Raw genomic sequence first — 20,706 nt, forward strand, 5'->3', positions numbered from 1 at the left:
AAAAAAAAAAAAAAAAAGGTCAAACATGTTTATCTCTCTTATTTTCTGTGCCCCCCATTTTTCCTCTTACATTACTGTAAAAGTAGGGCAGTTTAATCACGCATGCTGCATGCATTTTAATTGTATTACTTTAACTTATATTACTATATAGCACTTCGATCATTTTTGAATTAAACAGGATAAAACATTTAAATGCTTGATAATTTCATAATGTAAACAAATAAAATAAGAACACTACCCGCTACTATACCTACAGTCTTGTTGTTATGCCTGTAAACAAAACCATCCACACTTCTCATTGGAGCGTCATCTTGTCATTTTTAACGTCATGATGTAAGTTTCCACTGCATCAAATCTTCAGCAAATACACAATGACACTTAACAATATGGGTCCATTTTCTTTTTTTAGGGGTTTATTCAATAAATAATTCCAGAAAACAGAATCGCAATTGTGAATGTGATGGAGAAATCAACAAAGGCACTTAAACGTTGATGACAGGCGTAGCCTTCCAAAAGTTCTCTTATCAATCCTCTTTTTTTCATCATCCCCATTTCTTTTTAATTAAGCACGTTTGATCGAGGCACCTCTGAAAGAGTTAGGTGTAGTAACTCAGATGTAAAACAGGACACTTGCCCCCCATTCACATTGTACAAATAAAAACAATATAAGCAAATTTAGTCAGCAAATAAGGCAGAATTGTGTGTATTTGGCATTGCTGAGAAGAATAAAAGGACCTGAGTTGGCTTTAAATTAAGCAAGTAAAACCTGGAGCTGAACAGTAAGACTACTGTACACCGCTGCCCTTCATCAGGTAAGGCAACCCAAGAAAATCTTTTCTCCACAAAGACACATCTAATAAAAATGATTGTTCAGACGGATTATGTCACTTTGAAAACAAACATACCATCACCCCCAGCTCTGTTCTGTGAATACATGTATGGCTTTACACAGAACACAGGAAAACAAAAAGAAAAGAAAAAAAACACTTCCTGTACACACCCCGCTGCTGCCAAACCCGGCACTACATCTGAAGGGCTCGATCCAAAGAGACGCCCACTCATTGAAAATGATTAAAGACACAGTAAAACTTTTGTATGCCTGTTTCTGAAACACTGATTGCCTCCTACTCTGCACTGTATGCATGCACGCTAATTTGGAAAGAAACCCTTCCTTTACTGTCCATTATCAACATTCATTTCAACCGCTCATCGAAACACTGATGGCTTCTATTTAACAAAAAAAAATTCTCTCAACAAAACCAAAACGTAAAAACCACACGTTTATACATACTGTACAAATTACAGATGATGCATAGAAGATCAAAAGTTAATAGAACGGAGCCGCAAAATGCAATGCTATTATTTGGTGGCTACAACAACAAACAGACAAACAAAAACAATGAGCATTATAAAACCCGCCCCTCCCGTTTTCTTTTCCATACAGTGTTGTCACGAAGTAGGCTAAGCTCCATCATTTGCCCTCGTACTTTGGATTGATGACAGTTGTTACGGCACTTTTGTAGATCGGATTCTCACCCTGAGAAATGCAAAGAAAAGAGAAAGAAAAGTGAGTAAACCGTTGCAAACACAGTAAATGCATCACTGAGACACAGCACTCAAAAGAACAGGGAAAACATGCATAACCTTTTCATGTTTGTGTGCCAGCTGCTTACAAATTGATACTTGAACCTCTCTTTTCCCTAGCAAGCGGGTCCACACACTCAAAATACTGACAGTATCCTTTTTAAACTATTTAGTAGGTTTAATTTAATTGAAGAAAATGTGCTCCTTTTTTAATTAAACTGTGCTTTCCCTCTTGTTTGAACTCTGAGCTAGTTCCTGACAGCTTTATGTTTATTTTTTCATCTGTCCTAAAAGCAGCTGACAATCCAAACTCCATTTTCCCTGGAGGTTTTTCTTTGGGTCGGGCAGCATAGGGCTGTGGTTAGTACCATCACATCACAGCAAGAAGATCCTGGGTTAAAATCTGCTCTGGGGTTCTCTGTGTGGGGTACTCCAGCTTCATCCCACAACACAAAGGCATGCATGAAGTTAGGTTAATTGACAGTATATGTAAAAAGTGAGCATGAATGGTTCTGCCTCTCATGTTAGCTCTGCAACAAAGCGGCGATCTGTCCAGGGTGTTGTAGCAGGGCAGAGGTTCCGGTTTTTGTTTTCACATGTGCTGTTTTAAGCTTTGCCTGTTTGTAGATGATGCAGCTGCTTTTTTATGTTTATAGGAGAAAGTTTTCCCACAGAGATACACGTTAATCACCAAATGTGAAAATAAATCTGCTTTCCAATGTTTCCAGGATATAAATTTATGGTTAGACATGCATATAAATTCACAACATGCGGACACTAAACTTATTTCATTGCTGCACTCATGCAAGAAGGAGCAATACAAACTTTGACCTAAAGGGCAGCGGCTTTATTCCCATAGCTGGGATTGTGGAACTGGTTAATAGGACTCTTGTATATGGGGTTCCCTTGCTAACAAGAAAAAGAAGGAAGATGAATGGAAAAAACTGAAGAAAGAAATGGAGAGAATCAGGAAAAGCACTGGAAAGGATAGAAAACAGTCTAAGAAGGCAATACATTATAGTAACTAATTAGCGTTGTAATTATTACTACCAGTCATTAGTGCTGCACAGTTTCTGTTTAGTAGTTTGTTTCCTACTTTCTTTAAAACTGTTTTTATATTTATTCTTCTTCCTTATAGGTTCCACTTGTGTTGCCAAAACATTTGATAATAAAATAAAATCTTAAAAAACTAATTTTCTTTAAAAAGGTTTGCTGAAACTAGGAAGAACAGACTTGAATACCATTTTAAAAAAAACAAAAAAAACAAACCCAACTGACTGTAACATAGTCCACTTCATGACATGTTTATCAGAAGAAATTCAAAGCCATCTACTGTGTGTCTGTAATATGGTAAATAATAGTATTTAAAGTCCTCTGGCTGTGATTTGTGTTCTGCTTTTTCCCTTCAAATCGTAAACACTGCTGCTGTAACTGCCTCACACTGAACAGCAGCTGCTGCTGAACTTTCCATCAGTGGTCATTCTGCAGGCTTCCTCGCTCTGCTCCGTTGCCTTTTATGGTCATGCAGTTGTGGCATGTGGACGGCGAGTGGCAGCACCAGCAGCAGCAGAGAAAAGGCCACTCCCTGCCCTCAGTGAATAGAGAACTAACACAACTGCATAGAGCTGGGGTTCATTGAGGACTGAGTACAGGCCACACAGTGAGAGGCATATCCTCATGATTACCTCACATTTTTGCCTAGAGAGCTTTGTCACATGCACAATCCTGGAAAAATCTGTAAAGTTACACTCATCTTTTTGTTTAACACTTACAGTTTAAAGTGGACTCATTTTACTGAATCTTCTAGCTCTACTGGAGTAGCTCTGCATAAGTCTCAGTCTAAAATGACCCGTATCTTATAACACTCTCACCATCTAAAACAAGCAGCCTCCTTCTATACCAAATTTAACCTGCGGACTGTGACACAATGGCTTAAATAACTAGCTCTTTCAGCATGGTAAATTTTTTTAAAGCATAAACCCGAGTGAACGGCTCTGTCATTTAGTGCTGTGGATGATGCGGTTCTACTACTCACCGTGTCCCATTTGGCATTCATCTTCTCCTTCTCAAACTTGGCGAACTCTCGGCGGTCGTGGATGATCATGAGCAGCTTCCAGATGAGCAGCAGTGCGAGGCCGATGAGCACAATGCCCGCTACCACACCTGCCACGATGGGGATGATGTCAGGTCCTGACGGGCAGTCTAACGGAAAAGGAAAGCAAAGACACCCAATGAAAACGGTTGCTCATATAAAGAACAAAAATGTAATTATCATAAACAGAAAATAAGTAATCATTGATATTAATGGCTATTTTCTTGATTTCTTAAAAGTAGGGAAGATTTGCCATCTCATCTATTAAACTGTCTATTGCATCTGCTTTTGTAACAATAAACAGAAAGCAAGTAAAAGGATGATCAGACAAAATCAGCTCAGTGTGACCGTACCCAGTTTCTCTACCACAAAGACTTCCTTGGTGGAATTCTTGGTGATGGCGTAGGTGTAGTAGAACCAGCAGTCGTTTGCATCCTTCTCTTTGCAGTGGGTCAGGGGGAAGCTCTGGTCTGTGGGCTGAGGTAGATCTTTTCGGTCCTTCACCTTTATTAGGTTGAAGTAGCTGCACTCCTTTTGGCACATCTCCTTCTTCTCGCCATCCCCAAACGCTCTGCACTGCACACAATCTCTGTGGAAGCACAGCGTGGTTTACTCACCACAGTGTTTTATATTCGAGACGCCAGACATTATAACCGCCATGCTGGAAAACAGTCGTCAGGTCTGAACTGCCACACATGAAAAAAACGAGTGAAAATCTAACTGTTTAGATAAAGGATGATGTGATCATTTTAATACAGTGAGAACTCTTAATTTTAACTCTTAGTTTTACATTTTGTTTTTGATTTATTGTACTTTGGGTTAATTTCCACAGTGAGTTTGTTCATTTTAGTTTTTACTGTTGAAAATGTTTAGTGTCAGTTCAGAACAGGAATTAAAGGCATTTATTTTGTGAGAGCCTCAGTCATACAGACATCCCCCGCTTAAACATAAAGGCCTCTCTATTGACAAAGTCTAAAACTAAAGACATGAACTAAAACTAACAGCATTTCTTCCACAGAGTTTGTTTTGTCATTTGTCATAGGCTTATTCTATGCACTGCAAGCACATCATCTAATTTAGAATCACAAGCACGTCTCTGGGAGGAAACGCAGGCACCTGGAAGATTTCATGAAATTACTGGGAAAACATGAAACTCCACACCCAAAGGCTCCCAGTGACAAGGACCCAGGCAGAACCTTGTTGGCATCCTGCAAACTGCCTGATGTGTTTTTTTTAAGTGTTCCTTGAATTGTTTTGTAATGTGTATCAAATAAGTTTTAATGACTATGAATTATTATAGTCTCTGAGATGATTTGTTATGAAATTCTAGTTAAAAATCAAAGATAAATCTTTTGGCTTTTAACTAGAATTTAATCATAAATCACATGACTCAGTTTGGCATACAACTTCTAAGCTTACATGTTAAAACAGACTTTACATTTTTAGATTTCTATATGTTGTTTCTCCAACCAAAGATGAAAGCTTCACACTCACTTGTGCTCAGTGCAGACACCGGGGCAGGTCGGACAGACCTCACATGTCGGACCCTGGAATTTGGGGTCTTCGCATTTGCAGATTCCACACTCGCATTTGCCGCGGCCATTACAGAGCTGCCCATTCTTGGCAAGGCAGGTGGATTCATCCAGGGAACATTCACAGGCATTGCCTGTGTAGTTGGTGTCACAGATGCACTTCCTGCATTCGCAGCGTCCATGTCCTAATGGAGCACAGGCATCAAACACATTCAGTGTGGAGTTAAATCAATCATACTTTCAAATGAGTTTACTTCTGTAACCCTTACCTCCGCAGAGCAAGTTGCCAGAGCGGTCGCAGTTGAAGTTGTCGCACTCACAGTACTTGCCACTGTAGACTTCTGCAGGATTCTCCCGCTTCTTACATTCGCAGGTGCCACAGAGGCACTCGCCATTGTTGCTACAGATATCTGTACTGTTGGGTTTTCTGCAGTTAGCATCCAGGTCGTCTGACCGGACTTCGTCTTTGCTGCACTCACATTCACGCCCAATACGTCCTTCGTTACATCTGCCACAGAACAACAAAAGTTTAATTATTCAAGTTTTAGTGTCACATTACAAGCAGCAATAAGTCTCTTGACTATTTAGGTGGATGATTAAAGTATGCCACTGAAATCATAAATCCAGCTTTTAATCAAATTACTTAAATATGTTGAGGAATATTTTGAAATTACAGACCCACACATCCTTATGCTCCATCATACATGGCTCAGCAGCTCTACATCTCTCTGCATCAATGCACATCAATACTTACTTGCAGGCTCCACATTCAAAAATCCCGTTTCCCCCGTGGCACTTCGGACTGTTGGGCTCTCCCTTTTTGGCACATTCACAGTCACAGATGAAATTGAGCTCTATCGCCACCTCCTCATTGAAGCCCAGCGGTTTCACTGTAATGACCTCAGGCTTGCCACCTGAAGGACACTTCTGAGATTCAATAGAGATCTTAAAAGACACCTGGAAACCAGAGAGAATCACACCGTATGAGGAGGATGCCATCAAGGTAACTGTTTTTCTTTTTGTATGATTGTCACATTTAAATGTTTCAGATCATCAAATAAATGTATTTGACTCAATACATTTTCCCCAGAGTATCTAAACCCTTTCTTTTTCTCAGATATAATTTTTGGTTTGCTTGTTTTACACTCGTCAGCACATGGAAACCAAGCCTGGATCCTATTACCTCGTCGCCAATGGAGATGTTAGTGCACTTCCTGCCGTTGTCCTCTGTTCCTCGCACACCGTTTTTACAGAAGGCTTTGTACGAGATAGAAACGCCCTCGGGCAGCTTGCTGTTCTCCAGAATCACCTCAGATGACAAAGACTGCAAAAAAGAAAAAGATAAGAATCAAACATTTATTAAACTTTGTCTCTCTACAGATGAGTAGCAGCTTATAACTAACTTAAGTAATAATTAATTCCTTATAATTAAGATGTATTTTTGGGAGTGCCACAGCTAAGGCATAGCTGTCACTTGGGTTTGTTTATGATGGAAGAGAGAAAGTATTCATGCACACAGGTGAAGAGGAAAGCACCAGTTATCAGTTCCTCAAATTTGGCTGATTATTTGCGTTGAATTTCTCTGGATGTGACCTCTTACGTTTATGTTACATTTCGTTACCTGTAATCTTCACGTGCTCAGATGAAGATGACAAATGCCTGGCTATGTATACATGAGAAATAACTCAATGCTAAATCAATCCCCGATCATCAGGGGAGAGTCTAAGATCACGTGATGATTGTGCAGTTCAACTTACATTGTAGGCATCAATGATGAGTTTGATGACATTACTGGAGTTGGAGGAAAGCGTGCCGACAGCTGATTTGGGAATAAGATTTTTCAACTCCTGTAAGAGAAACGAGAGTCAAAAGAAAGAATTAACATACATGAATCATATCCTGTGAATTACATAAAAAAAATTGGAGCTGATCTATCGGTTGGATGATATTCCTAACTAAATTGTGAAATACAGTGCTGGAAAGTTATTACATTTTCCTGCAATGAGAAATTCTTTGAAAGCAGAAAGGAAAATCACCAGCGTTGTGATTGGTTTTTTGACCTTGTTTTGTTAACTGAGGTATAATTTTCTGAAATATAATGTAATTTTTTTTAAAAAATAAGATAATAGATTTCATGTCTAATGGTAAATGGCCTGTGTTTGTGTAGCATTTTTCTAGTCCCTAAGGACCCCAAAGCGCTTTACACGTTCAGTCATCCACCCGTTCACACACACACATTCAGACACTGGTGACGGTAAGCTACATTGTAGCCACAGCCGCCCTAGGGTGCACTGACAGAGGCGATGGACCAATGGACCAATCAACCACCCAACACCCATTCTGAGCCAAAAAACATTATATAATAAAACAATAAATATTGATAGACATATATACATAACAATACAGGGTTTTTTGACCTTCCCAGTGTGGGTTCTGCTTGTATAAAAAAGAAAAAGAATAGTCTTCAAACACAATGTACAAAGGTTACCTGGTAAACAGGCTGAAATTCCTCAGTTACAGCAAAGATGGTCTGAATGTTGTGATCACTCAACTTCTGGACCAGGTGAGCAATAGAGGGATAATCCTGTTAAACATACAAAACAAACTTAACAAAGAATATGGGTCATGTGAAGATACAATTAATGAACAGACGATAAAACTGAGACCATTATTAAAAAAGGTGAACATATAACAGCTCTCATTCTCAGTCAGCTCTCCCTGGATTTACTGTTAGTGTTAAAGACATGATGGTACATACGTAGTAGTGGCTCATACTGTACACGTTGTTTTCCAGGTGACACTTCCCATCGTTGGGGAGGACAATGCCGCCCAGCTTGCCGTCTCCAGCGAAGTGGAAACCAGCATCAGTGGAAAACACCAGCAGACGAGTCACGTTCCTCCAGCCAATTTGCTCCTGGGATCAAAACAAGAAGATATCCTTATTTATCTTATTTATACTTATTTGTATTCTATGCATTTTGCAGGCACAGAAGAATAGAAAAAACAAACAAAAAAAACACACACACAAAAAAAAAAAAAAAAAAAAAACAAGCTTAATTAATTAAACGCTCACCTCACAGACTGCCACCTGCATGATGGCATCAAACCCCCCCTCTGGAGAGTCCAGGTTTCCTGAGATCTGCTGCTGACTGACCAGCTGGTTAAACCTGTCTCCGTTGCTGGTGAGCTTCAGGACGTTCTTGTAGCTGAAGGGGCTCGTACAGTTCTCGTTGTTGGAACAGGGGTTGATTAGCCTGGCAGGTGTGGTGCTGATGTAAGGCATGACCGTTTTCTCCACAAAGGAGCCAAAACCTTAAGGCGAAACAAAAAAGGAGAGCATTTCTTAACTTGGGATTATAAACTCATTTGGAAGGCTGAGGGTTTTCTGCTGTTTTGAAGGACATTTATTGGGTTTCATGTTTTTAACCGTACCTATCCTGAAGTCTGACGTGATCTCCCGCATTTCCCTCATGAGGTCAGTGCCAAGGTTCTTCACATTTTCCAAATCATCTTTCATGGAGAACGAGAGGTCCATGAGGTAATATAAGTCGATGGGGTAATCCTCAGCACGCTTGAATTTCAGGTCAAAAGTCTGTGGCTCACCTTAAAGGCAAAAGCAGAGCATTGTTAGTTATTAGACTAACGACAAGTTTCCTGTTTTTACTGGAAAACCAGAGTTACACTTAAATACAAAAGGGTTGGAAACTAAAGATAATTTAAGGGGGTGGTCTCAAATTCATTTTACCATCTTTGGAAATTTAAGTTTGCATCATGCCAGCTTCTTCAAACTGATAAAATTATTAAAATAATTCTTATAAATTTCTTATCTTTTCCAGTCCACTGGCTTTAAAGTGGCTAAAGGTGAGACTGACACAAATATAACGGCTTCTAAATCTAAACTGCTTTGACATTACACCAACTATGAACCATCAACATATTTACTCCAAATAAAAATTTGCTTTTGTTTTGACCTGACAACAGTTTCAGCAAACTGCCAAAGCATCAAAAGTTCAGGCTATATTGAAAGCCTTTTTAACATAACACAATCTCTAATTACGTTAGGGTATTTACACAGCTGTTTTAACTGTGACGAGTAAAAGAAATTCAACCAGGATATCAGAATCAGAATACTTTATTGATCCCTAGGGAAAGTTATGTATATTCACATCTATATTCCTCTGGTTAAAAAAAAGACTTCAAGGTGACTTCTAGCTTTGTGACCTCAGCAAACTTTGGGCTCAGTCGCTAGTTTCTAGACCTGAGCCTTCATAATACAGTGATTTATGCATTTGCCTAAGAAGCAAAAGATCTCAAGTTTGATCCCAGAAGCACACAAATCCCCTGACGATGCATTAAGAAGGGCATCTGGCATAACATTTTGCCACATTAATCAAATTCAAATTCAAATTTTATTTGTCACACACACACACAACCATACACAGTATGACATGGGGGTGAAATGCTTGTAGCTGTACAATGCCCGACCATTAAATGACAGAAGAAAAGCATCATGCAGTAGCTTATGGCCACTACTATCATCCAGGGAACGTTCACTGGCTATTGACTTGCTAATCACAAATGTTAGCCCATGAGTTTGCTGTGTCCTTGGTTTCACAGTCAGGCCCGCCATCACTCATCACATCTGGTTTCAAAATACCAAGATGGCGTCGGTGAAAACACTGAAATCGATGCTGAACAGCTAGCTAATAAATGTAAACATAGTCAGGAACATAGCATCAGCATACGCCTGCTTACCAGATCTGAGCGTCACTTTGAGTTTCTGAGGCTGTATCTGTGTGATCTCCTCAGGCTTGAGTTTTACATTCCCATCCTTGTTGCGAACGGTGACATCTTTGTTCTGGGTAATTTCAGTGCTGCCGCGGGGGTCCTCAATATTTTTGCAGTCTTTCTTCTTCAGGTAGGTCACATCATCACAGCGAGCTGATTTGGACTCGCCCTCTGAGAGGAACTTCTGCAAAAAGAAGAAAAGACCATTAGAGAATTACTCCAAATGACTTTCCCACCACAGACCGGGATAATTTTCTTCAAATTGTTTGTGTTTTCCTTTTGGGTTGTATTGTGAAAGGAAAACCACGCTGCCGCAATAACCTAATCAGTGAAAGAATGAATAACAATACATCCTTGTATGTGGCAGAAGACCAGGATTTTGAATTCAAAAATCCTGGTCCTCACAAAGAAGGTCGTGAATAGTCAGATCCCATCTTATATTAATGACCTTATAGTACCATATCACCCCATTAGAGAATTTCGCTCTCGGACTGCAGGCTTACTTGTTGTTCCTAGAGTATTTAAAAGTAGAACGAGAGGCAGAGCCTTCAGTTTTCAGGCCCCACTTCTGTGGAACCAGCTTCCAGTTTGGATTTGGGAGACAGACACTATCTCTACTTTTAAGATTAGGCTTAAAACTTTCCTATTTGCTAAAGCATATAGTTAGGGCTGGATCAGGTGAATCTAAATGCTCCCTTAGTTATGCTGCAATAGGTGTAGGCTGCTGGGGGATTCCTATGGCTCTACATCTACACTGATCCAGGTAAATTTGAAAACTGTGCTTTCGTCTAAAAACACTCCACGTCCACATTAGCGTTTTATTTATATAGTTTTGAGGCTACATGTCACACCCTTGCTCACAGCTTTTACCATTTCAGACCCTTCAAATTAAGGATTTCCCTTTTTTTCCCCTTTCACTGAATTTGTTTAATTTTTTTTTCTCGACAAAGCTACTTCCTTAATTTATGCATCTTATTAGCCTACCAAAATTAAGTAATTTGATCTTTGAAGACGAACAATGTATTTTCAAGTTTAAAATCTAATTTTCCAAAATTAAGCTTAGTGGCTTTCATTTTTCTACCAGGCTTCAATCCACCATGGAGCACCTTATATTCTGGAGCCTCAATGTCAGTGTTTTTAATGACACTGATTTAAATGTGTCACTTTACAAGTATAAAAGGTTAAAGACTCATTTAGTGAAACAAAATTGTTTGGTTATTTTAACTAATAAACAGACTAATCTTTGGAGCACGAGTGCTGCAGATACAAATCTCATGAATGTTGAAATGACAAAGTATGCAACGAAACATAAGATAAGGCTTCACTGTTACTTTCACTTTCGTGGCTTCGGGGGCGATCGTGGCTCAAGAGTTGGGAGCTCGCCTTGTAATCGGAAGGTTGCCGGTTCGAGCCCTGGCTTGGACAGTGTCGGTTGTTGTGTCCTTGGGCAAGACACTTCACCCGTTGCCTACTGGTGGTGGTCAGAGGGCCCGGTGGCGCCAGTGTCCGGCAGCCTCGCCTCTGTCAGTGCGCCCCAGGGTGGCTGTGGCTACAATGTAGCTTGCCATCACCAGTGTGTGAATGTGTGTGTGAATGGGTGGATGACTGGATATGTAAAGCGCTTTGGGGTCCTTAGGGACTAGTAAAGCGCTATATAAATACAGGCCATTTACCATTTACCATTCACTGTTGCTTTCACTGTTACTCGTGGAAAGGAGAGAAAAGGAGAAACAGATGATTGACAGGCCTAACAGAGAATATAGATTGGATGCACATGAGACACCACAAGGAGCAGTCGAGGAGAAGCCGAGACAATGAACCCAGTCAAAACGAAAACAGTGCTTTGACTCAGTTATTTCCAAAACCTCATGACATAAAAACACCCCTTTCTTTTTGCCTGCATCTAGCTGCACATAATCTGATGAGTTCTAAAGCAGAGCTACTTTGCGAGAGAGCGTTTCTTCTAAAGAGAGATCTCTTTAGGTGCTCCAAACGACTTCACTCAACTACAAACTGATGTCGAGGCCTGGTTTCATAAGCTCAGGGGTGGATATCAGCAGGCTGATAGAGAGCAGCAGACATGATTTAACAGGAATGCAGTTGTCTTGGCACATGACGAGAACAAAAAGCATTTAACCCTGACATGGTTTCAACAGTTTACTAAAAGGCTCACCTTAACTATAAACCTGTTTTCCTATAGTTGGCCCTCCTCTCCAATAAAACTCAGCCTTTCCATCTAATCAATTAAATTTTTTTCCCTGTTTCAGTGTTTTTATTCTGTGCAGAACAAAACTGGACAGTTTAAGGGTTGTGCTTCTTCTGTTGTTTGAAATGTGGTGCAGGTTAAAGCCTGTCTGTGTTTCCTGGGTGGTTAAACTGTAACCCAGTTCAATCTAGCTCTTTTTGCCTTTAGTTTCTCTCTTTTTGCAACGAACATGTACAGAAATGTAAAATGTTTCATATACATATGTATACATCCAAGGCTAACCAGGGGCCCGTTCTTCGTACCTCGCTAAGTAGGTTAGCCGGATTAGATTGTTGACGATTTCGCGTGATCCTGGATCAGTCGGTTCCCCGAAGCTCATCCGGGACTTGCTGTCATAGCAACAGAGCCGTAAGCGTAAACCTGCTCGGGAGCAGGTTTACTTTATGTAAACAGGATTAGATCGCGGCCACGCAGGTATGTCCGCTTCATTTATACGAAAGCAACAGCGATAAATAAATAACATCAATGTAACTGAAGATAATGCAGCACTTGATCCTTTTATTGATGTCACACAGATACATACAGGTCATTTCCTAAAAAAGGGAAATGTACTATTAACATTCTATTACATGTATGTGATTATTACAGATGTAATTCATATTTCAGAGTAGTAATTGTAAATTACTTCGTGTAATCAAGATGAGAGACCACGGCTATAAAAGCCAAGGTGGATTTGGGAAGCCTGTCGCAGCCATGTCCTGTCCGTTTACGCGAGCAACCCATTGCGGAAGGTGCAAGATTGATAAGGAGAGTCCTCAGAATTCAGCGTATATTGCGGGACAGACAGGATCCTTTAGCTCAGCGCGACAGTGTGCTCATAGAGAGATATCGATTTTCCCGTGAGGATATTATTTACTTAACCAACTTGTTGACGAGGGGGTGCAGGACCACCACCTGTCTTTTTTTGCTCTGCCCTTTTCTTGGTTGCTGTTATAAACAAACAAACAGATTATTTCAGGCTCTCTTTCCAAGAGACGAAAAGCAATATAAGTGGTAAATATTACCATTCTATAGAATATTCTTATATTTCACTTTTACTTGTTCCCATGTTCTAGTGGGTCCTGTTGTGGCTCTAATGTGAAAGAGGATATAATATAACAATATAATATAATGTAATATAATATTGGATAATATAGTGTAATATAATAAATCTACCCTACCGCCTACTGGTGTTGGCCAGAGGGGCCGATGGCGCAATATGGCAGCCTCGCTTCTGTCAGTCTGCCCCAGGGCAGCTGTGGCTACAACCGTAGCTGCCTCCACCAGTGTGTGAATGTGAGAGTGAATGAATAGTGGCATTGTAAAGCGCTTTGGGTGCCTTGAAAAGCGCTATATAAATCCAATATATTATTATTATTATTAAATTACTTACGAGTTTAATTTGTCAGCAACTTCCTGCCAGCCCTCGCTCCTTGCTTTTGCAGCCTTTGCAGTGTTCCCTTGCGTTCTGATTAAACTCTGAAACTCCTGAAATCCCTCACTCAAGAGTTCTTGCTCTGCTGCCGAAAAATACCGAGCCGAGCGCGCTCCTTCGACATTTTCGCCGACCAATCAGAGGGTTGCCGATCAATGTTTCTACTATCGATGCGTAGCCCCTTTTATGACACCCAGTGATGTCACATTACTGCGTCCAGCTGTACTAATCGTCAACAGCAGGTGTGTTCGGGGAACCGGATTAGCGAGCTCACGGTTAGCGCGATGATTTGATCTTGGATGTGTCATTTGATCTTGGATGTAGTAAGCGACGTACGAAGAACGGGCCCCAGGTGTAGGAATTTGTTGATCTGTGTTCCCACAACCTTGCTTAAAGTGAACATGAGCCCTTAAACACATACATGTGAATCTTGCCTCACGGGTATCAGTCAGTGTTTCCCCCCCCTGTTTCATTTCAGATAAATTCACTTATTTTAAGAGTCTCTCACCTAAACATGGTTATAACCATACACTGAAGTCAGGTGACAGTAGAAGTGGAATCTACAGCCATGTTCATACATAAATGTAATGTGGTTTTAAGAGAATCAGGTCAGTATGTTTTCCACGGTTATCCACAAGTAGCGCAAAGCAGGAAATGGTCTGCTTCAGAGGTATTTGAAATAATGGAAATGCTCTGTATCCTCTGATAAGGCGAGGGAGCTGCTTGGACAGAGCATGCAGAAGACAGGAAATGCCCGCCCACTCTAATACCACTGAGACTTTATACTAGGGAACTAGCAGGTTAAAGATTGGCCTCTGTGCCACTGAGGGGCAGAGAGAACAGCTCCTGATGCCCCACTCTGTGTCTAGTGTACCAACTTAAATATACGCTGGATTATAAATCCATTTTTAGTTACAATCGAAGTATAAATGTAAACAAAAATTCTACTTGCTTGTGTTAACGTCACTGACACAGCATAAAAAGAACTTCATTTACATTTGTTTGTTACTGTGCATGAATGTTTAATTCCAACTGCATGTTTTTGGTCTTTTCCCTCATACTGTGGTCTGTTTGTATTTCAACCACAGCAAGAAAATCCGCCTTAGGTACACTAAACATCTAATTAAGCAGCTTCATCCTGACCAAGTTTCCAGTGAAGAAGCAGCAGCAGGAGCAGCACTGCTGTTTACAATTAATGGACCAACTGTGGTTTACTTGCCATTGGGTGAAAAACAAAAAGTCTCTAATCGCTTAACTCCTGAGTACTTATACTGCTTACAGAATGAGTACAGATTACATGCACGCATTCATATAAACAAAGGTGAAAGTTAATTTAATTAAATGGATTTTATTGCATTTTGTCACTTGAACTATTTCATTTGTTTTGAATTGCAGAATGACTCCAGTCTTGTACTCCTATTTAATAATGGTGACAATGACAGATATTACAGTTTTCATCATTTTTTGTGCAGCTCAAGGAAACTGAAACTTTCCTCACTGATAAAGAGCTCTCTGATATTTTTTCACTCATGTGATAAAACAGCTTTGACACAGCTTTGCTGATCCAACTCACTTCATCTGTGCACCATCCACAGATCTCAGAGACCTGGATGCATTCCCCACATGACTGCGCGTTTGCCTTGATGCATATGCTTCCATCTGAAAGAGATGACACAAGTTCCTTTTAGCCAAGATGATACAATCTTTTCCATTAGCTCACTAACTCAAAGCAGCTTTTGGCTGGAAAGCACCCCCCCTCCCTCCTCCTCCCTTCCCCCCTCCCAGACCAGAAAACTGAGTCATGCTGGGAAAAGCTCCAGACAACTCACCAAGTAATGACCTAACTCCATAAAACAAAAAACTCCAACTGTTGGCCAAAAGGACTAACAGTCATAAAACCATGAATGAAGATTTGAAAGGGGAAAAAGCATGAGAACAAGCCAGTGTGAAAACTTTTCTATCACTATCATTCATAATGTGTGTCAAGAGCAAAAGAAAAGAAAGAAAAAGAAAGTGTAACAATAAATCATTTCTACTTCAGGAACTATTTGGTGGTTCTTGGGTGGTCTGTGTACTTTACTGACCTCTGTAAGACTTCTTACAGGGCAGTTTTCATGGAAAAAAGAAGTACATACTCATAGGCTAGTACTTCTGTGCTTGAAGCTAATTGTTTAAGAAAGGACCACTATTTTTTAAAACCCAGTCAGATGTCAGATCAAGAATAGCAGAAACAAAGGAAGAGTCAAAAATAAAAATCAGATATAGATCAATGAGGCAGTGATCAAGTGGAAAGAGATTCTGTGCCAGTGGGAGTGGTTTTGCAGTAGTTAAACTCTACACACCTAATACAGAGATGCTCCATGAGGAGGACAGGAAGTCAGTCATAATACAGAAGACTGTTATGAAAAAAGACCACATGCACACTTAACACCTTCCTTATGTGCACACTACCAAGCCAGGAAATTTGCCTTCTACCAAATATGTATATTTTGATACTCAGTTACTTAACTGAGCAACTGGAATAAATCATCAACAGCACACCGTGAGGAAGGCTAAACCAATGCATACGTCCCAGCAGGGGTGACTTTTGTGGCTTCCAAAAAATACCATATCCTACGGAAATCTATTAAGTCAAAAACATTAAATCCATTTTGCGTATTTTATGTCATTCTAAATGTCAGAAACAAAGACTATTCAGGGTCTTAGCTAAGTGGTGTGCATGCCAGGTCAGATTCGCCTCCTACTCGTCACCTTTAGGTTCAAATCACCAAAACATTGGACATCAGAAACTGATGGGTGACATCTCTGTGGCTAGGCCCATCTTTTATATTGTCAATGCATGTGACGATAACGTCTCTGAAGAGGAGTCTGCAAACAGTGCCTCATGTTCACACTTTGTAATTATGAAATTTATGTCACGCAGGCCTAAGCAAACCCCTCACATACTCGTGGAAAATATAACAGGCTTCACTCTGCTTGTTATATTGCGTGAGTGCTTGTGTTTTTTAAAAGATTGCAAAAGCCTACATGTGGCCTTGTATCTCGGTTTTGCTGCATGTAAAAACATTTTTTTTAAAAAGGCTGTTGCTACATCAGCAGACTTTGACCCGTTTAGTTCCCTGAAACAGGTTCCTGAGAGAAACAGTTCCACATTCTTAGGATGAAAAAATAAATATTAGTAAATTAGTGCTCTTGTGGCTGTACTGCAAAGGGATGAAAATACCTTGTGCAGTAGGTTAGATTATAATTAATAGTTAAGATAAGAAAAGGAGCAAAACGGGAACTTTAACTTCCTACCTTGCTGTGCCAAGCTGCCACTGAGGGCTGCTGATAATGCTGCTATTAAAAGTAAGCTCAGGTCCATCTGCAAAATAAAACAGAGAAAACAAAACAGGTCACTGATAGATGACATTAAAACATCTACATTGGACACATTTTTACAACAGCTGCACATGCTGAAATGGCTTTACAAACATACTAAATTCTAAGAGAGCAAAGAGAAAGAGGAAGGTGCTGGCATGTGCTGTTGTGGTTGTGGAGGTTGAATGTGGCACAGAAAAAAAACTTTAAAGACATTCAAACTCAGTGAGATCTGAAACTTGTGTGGCCTAAAATACAGGAAGATGGGTTTCTTTTTAAAAACATACCAGGTTTCAGATTTAATTTCATCACAGCTGTACATACTTATAGTTATAGAATATTCACAACATACTTCATACCGTGTACATTATAACATACCATAATAGACCCATTTCTGTAATATACTTACATATCTATATTATTGCTAATATATATTGTAATATATCTATATCACTAAAGCACTTGTGGATGGATGCAAACTGCATTTCATTGCCCTGTACCTGTGCATGTGCAATGACAATAAAGTTGAATTCTATTCTATTCTATACATTAGCTTCTATGGCACTACAGCATTGCACTTAGTTAAACCTAAATTAGCTAATTTAAATTGACACTTTATTGTTTAATAAAATGTCATTTTTAGTTCAGCTTTATTAGTTTGAAAAATTTGGAGTAAATATTACAACACAAACTTGCAAACTCACGGACATCTGGGGGTCAAATGTCTAAAACACTTGCCAAAGAATTAACAGGCTTTAAGTCTTGATCATGACAGTCTTTTAATGTCTATCCCATCATATGTTGTTGAGCTTCTGTCTTTACCATGAGATGAAAGCAGCAGCAGGGAAGAGCCATTCCCATTTTGAAAATCCTAAATAAGGAAAGCTGATTCACCCACACTCAGCTGGCCTCAGCTGCCAGCTCATCATCACTTCCATGGATCAACTTCCTGACTGTATCAGGCGGACTGTGTTTGGATGCTTTTAGGCCAACTCAGGCTTACTAATGAAATTCGACAAAAGTAGGAAGATAGAACAAGACTGAAGTGTTCTCTTAGGCTTTACTGTCCAAGTATCTCATAATGACTTAAACAGAAAACATGTAATGACTCTAGCAGGCATGACGAAATTTCAAGCTGCCCATACCAGAGAATGTAAACTAGGAAGGAATAACTTGTGGTTGATTAAACAGATGCCTTTCTACCACACTGTGTACTAACCACACAGCAAAAGTGGGGGGGAAAAAAAGCAGAACTGAGATGATCAAGATTTTCTTTAAGTTTAGTACCTCATACTCATACTGTGAACCCAGGCATCAGATTAGCAAACTATATTAGCTAGTGTGAAATATGTAACTCGTCCCAATTTAAATTAAACAACTGTATATACACAAGATATAGAAACTATAAGACACTAAATAAACATTAGTATTCATTGAGAAGTATTTAAAAAGAAAAAAAAAGCTTGTAGTTAACATCATGAGATCAAGAAAAGGTGTGAATGTGCATTTATAAAGATGAACAAAGAAACATGATGTGCAGAGAATCCTACTGCACTCTAGTCTCCTTAACAATTTAGTGACAGATTTTAAGAATTCAACCCCTGGAGTAAAATCAAACTGTTGAGCGCAACTTAGTTTTATTTCTTCTTGTCTGTTTATTAGTTTTGTCATTTTGGTTTAAAATAAATAAAATGTATATCAGAAAACTCCACCCATACCAGAAAAAAAAAAAAAAAGAGTTAAGGGTGTCCACATGCATGTACATTCCCATATTTGGTGAGGCTGTTTCATACCGCCTCCTGAATCTGTGCCGTTATCAAATCTCCAGCGACACACTTCTTGACTGTCTGCCCAATCCTCAAACTCACAAACCAATTTTCAGTGTTTTACTCACAGTAAGATAACACTAAGGAAATAGTCTGTTTAAAGGAAATCCAATCGTTGTGACTCAAAATAGTCTGTTTGGATAGTGTTAGGATAATAGGCAAGGGACCAAAGTCTATTCATGTGACCCAAGAAAAAGAAAGGTCATTTAACACTTATGTAAGACAAGTTTTGATATGAAAGGTGCATGTATGTATGTTTGCTGTTGTGCAGTGGGTCAGAGAGCACGGGAAACCACAAAATAACCACTTCCTATTATATCGGAAATACTGACCGACTTAAAGCAAGTTTCTCAGTTAAAAATAAGAACATGTATTTCCTACGGCATTAATCAAGCATTTCTGATTCTGATTTCTGTAAAAAACAAACAAACAAACAAACCAAAAACAAAATATGACATTAGCAGAAAAAGTGCACTGCAGTGTGACTTTTTTTTTTTTTTTTAATCTTTGCAGTCACGAACAACAGATTATAGCTCACTCTTTCAGTTGATCAGTAAACAATCTCTCTTCAGAGTTACAACCAACTAAAACTCGGACACAAACAAGACTGTGTGGCAAGACGGACAAAATGTTTCAACATGAAACACATCCAGCACGATGTGAAGACTTTGAGCTCCACCCCGACATTTCTGAAGGCCAACTCTGTCTGTCGACTACAAATTACAGAGAGATGACAGATTTGAAGGCACTCAATGCCTCCTTTTGTCAAAGGCATTGGTATTTGTGTTGCTAATCTTTGGGCATGACATGGCTTACACATCTCTCCTGAAGGAAATATTCTGAACTCGCGACTCATTTGGTCTTTCCTTAAATATACATTTATGTCTTAGTTGTCTACATTAAATTTAAGAGAAAGAGCAAGCAGCAGAGAGCTACAGCCAACACCCAACTGCTGAGCGACAGGTTCACCTACAAAAAGGAACAAAAGTTTCCTTCCACCTAGATCACTAGGAGACTTAAAGATCCTTTGAGCTAATGACAACAGTGTAGGATACATTACCTAATTTAACATAGCCTTTGCATTTATTAACAAGCTACTGGGTTTAAATATCCAGACAGACAACTTACTGCTTAGTTTGAATTATTTAGAAACGCTTACTTAACAGTTTTATTTGAACCAGTGTCTGACTGTTGAATGGGAAAGGCTCTTACTTGTTCAATAGTATTGATAGAACATTAACATGTGCAGCTGATAAGAACTGATAGCTTCAAGCTAAACAGTGTGAAGGCTTAATTTGTAACAGACTGTGTGGCTAAGCAGCTTCTCACAACTGTAAAACATGATAGAACGCCAACTGGCATAGGAGCATGTCCTACATACAAGGTTGAACACCGATCACTATGACAATATTTGGGACTTCAAAGGATTTATGTTAGTGGTAACCTCAAAAAACATCTCATCTGCTACAGAAGATCCAGTTAAGGTGTAACATGCTTTAAACTACATGATGATTATGGAAAAAAGCTGCAGATGAGTCTATCAAAAGATAAATGAGGGACCTTTCATATGCTATAACTTCTTTTGATCAGCCACTCCATCGCACATGGTGATATGGTCCTTAAAGTTTACCCAAATGCACTTTTTGAAGTTTTCGCTGGTAATTTAACCCAAAACAGCTTAAACCTTCAGGGTTCCAATGCTGGCTTCTGCTACTCTACATCACTGACATTCAACTGGTTTTACTACTGAAACTAAAATATATTCTAAGACAGTGATGCTCAGTGATTGTTTATAGAAAAACAAGATGGCTTGGCTTTAGACTGTGACATTTGAGGTGGGTGTA

At 39.5% G+C, this 20,706-nt stretch overlaps 1 protein-coding gene and 1 long non-coding RNA gene across 4 annotated transcripts in view; both read right to left on the reverse strand.

Moving 5' to 3' along the window:
* Positions 1-391: 391 nt before the first annotated feature.
* Positions 392-20,706, reverse strand: part of LOC308412636 (integrin beta-1-like) — a 30,888-nt gene continuing 10,573 nt past the window's right edge. For all 3 annotated transcript variants that reach the window (XM_080907152.1, XM_080907151.1, XM_080907153.1), the window contains 15 exons: positions 16,974-17,040; positions 15,250-15,335; positions 9,964-10,180; positions 8,641-8,811; positions 8,282-8,520; positions 7,967-8,122; positions 7,697-7,792; positions 6,966-7,055; positions 6,392-6,532; positions 5,963-6,165; positions 5,478-5,716; positions 5,171-5,393; positions 4,030-4,265; positions 3,620-3,786; positions 392-1,537 (listed from right to left, as the gene is read on the reverse strand). In XM_080907152.1, the coding sequence (XP_080763278.1) occupies positions 1,472-1,537; positions 3,620-3,786; positions 4,030-4,265; positions 5,171-5,393; positions 5,478-5,716; positions 5,963-6,165; positions 6,392-6,532; positions 6,966-7,055; positions 7,697-7,792; positions 7,967-8,122; positions 8,282-8,520; positions 8,641-8,811; positions 9,964-10,180; positions 15,250-15,335; positions 16,974-17,040 (2,397 nt within the window). In that variant the 3' untranslated portion in view covers positions 392-1,471. The remainder of the gene's footprint in view (positions 1,538-3,619; positions 3,787-4,029; positions 4,266-5,170; positions 5,394-5,477; positions 5,717-5,962; positions 6,166-6,391; positions 6,533-6,965; positions 7,056-7,696; positions 7,793-7,966; positions 8,123-8,281; positions 8,521-8,640; positions 8,812-9,963; positions 10,181-15,249; positions 15,336-16,973; positions 17,041-20,706) is intronic.
* LOC308412637 lies at positions 12,490-14,025 on the reverse strand. Its single transcript, XR_013974608.1, has 3 exons — positions 13,423-14,025; positions 13,301-13,334; positions 12,490-13,189 (listed from the first exon to the last, which is right to left on the reverse strand). It is a non-coding gene; the product is annotated as an uncharacterized lncRNA (long non-coding RNA).

This window comes from Rhamphochromis sp. 'chilingali' (assembly GCF_963969265.1).
Source record: "Rhamphochromis sp. 'chilingali' genome assembly, chromosome: 16".
In the NCBI taxonomy this organism is placed as follows: Eukaryota; Metazoa; Chordata; class Actinopteri; order Cichliformes; family Cichlidae; genus Rhamphochromis; species Rhamphochromis sp. 'chilingali'.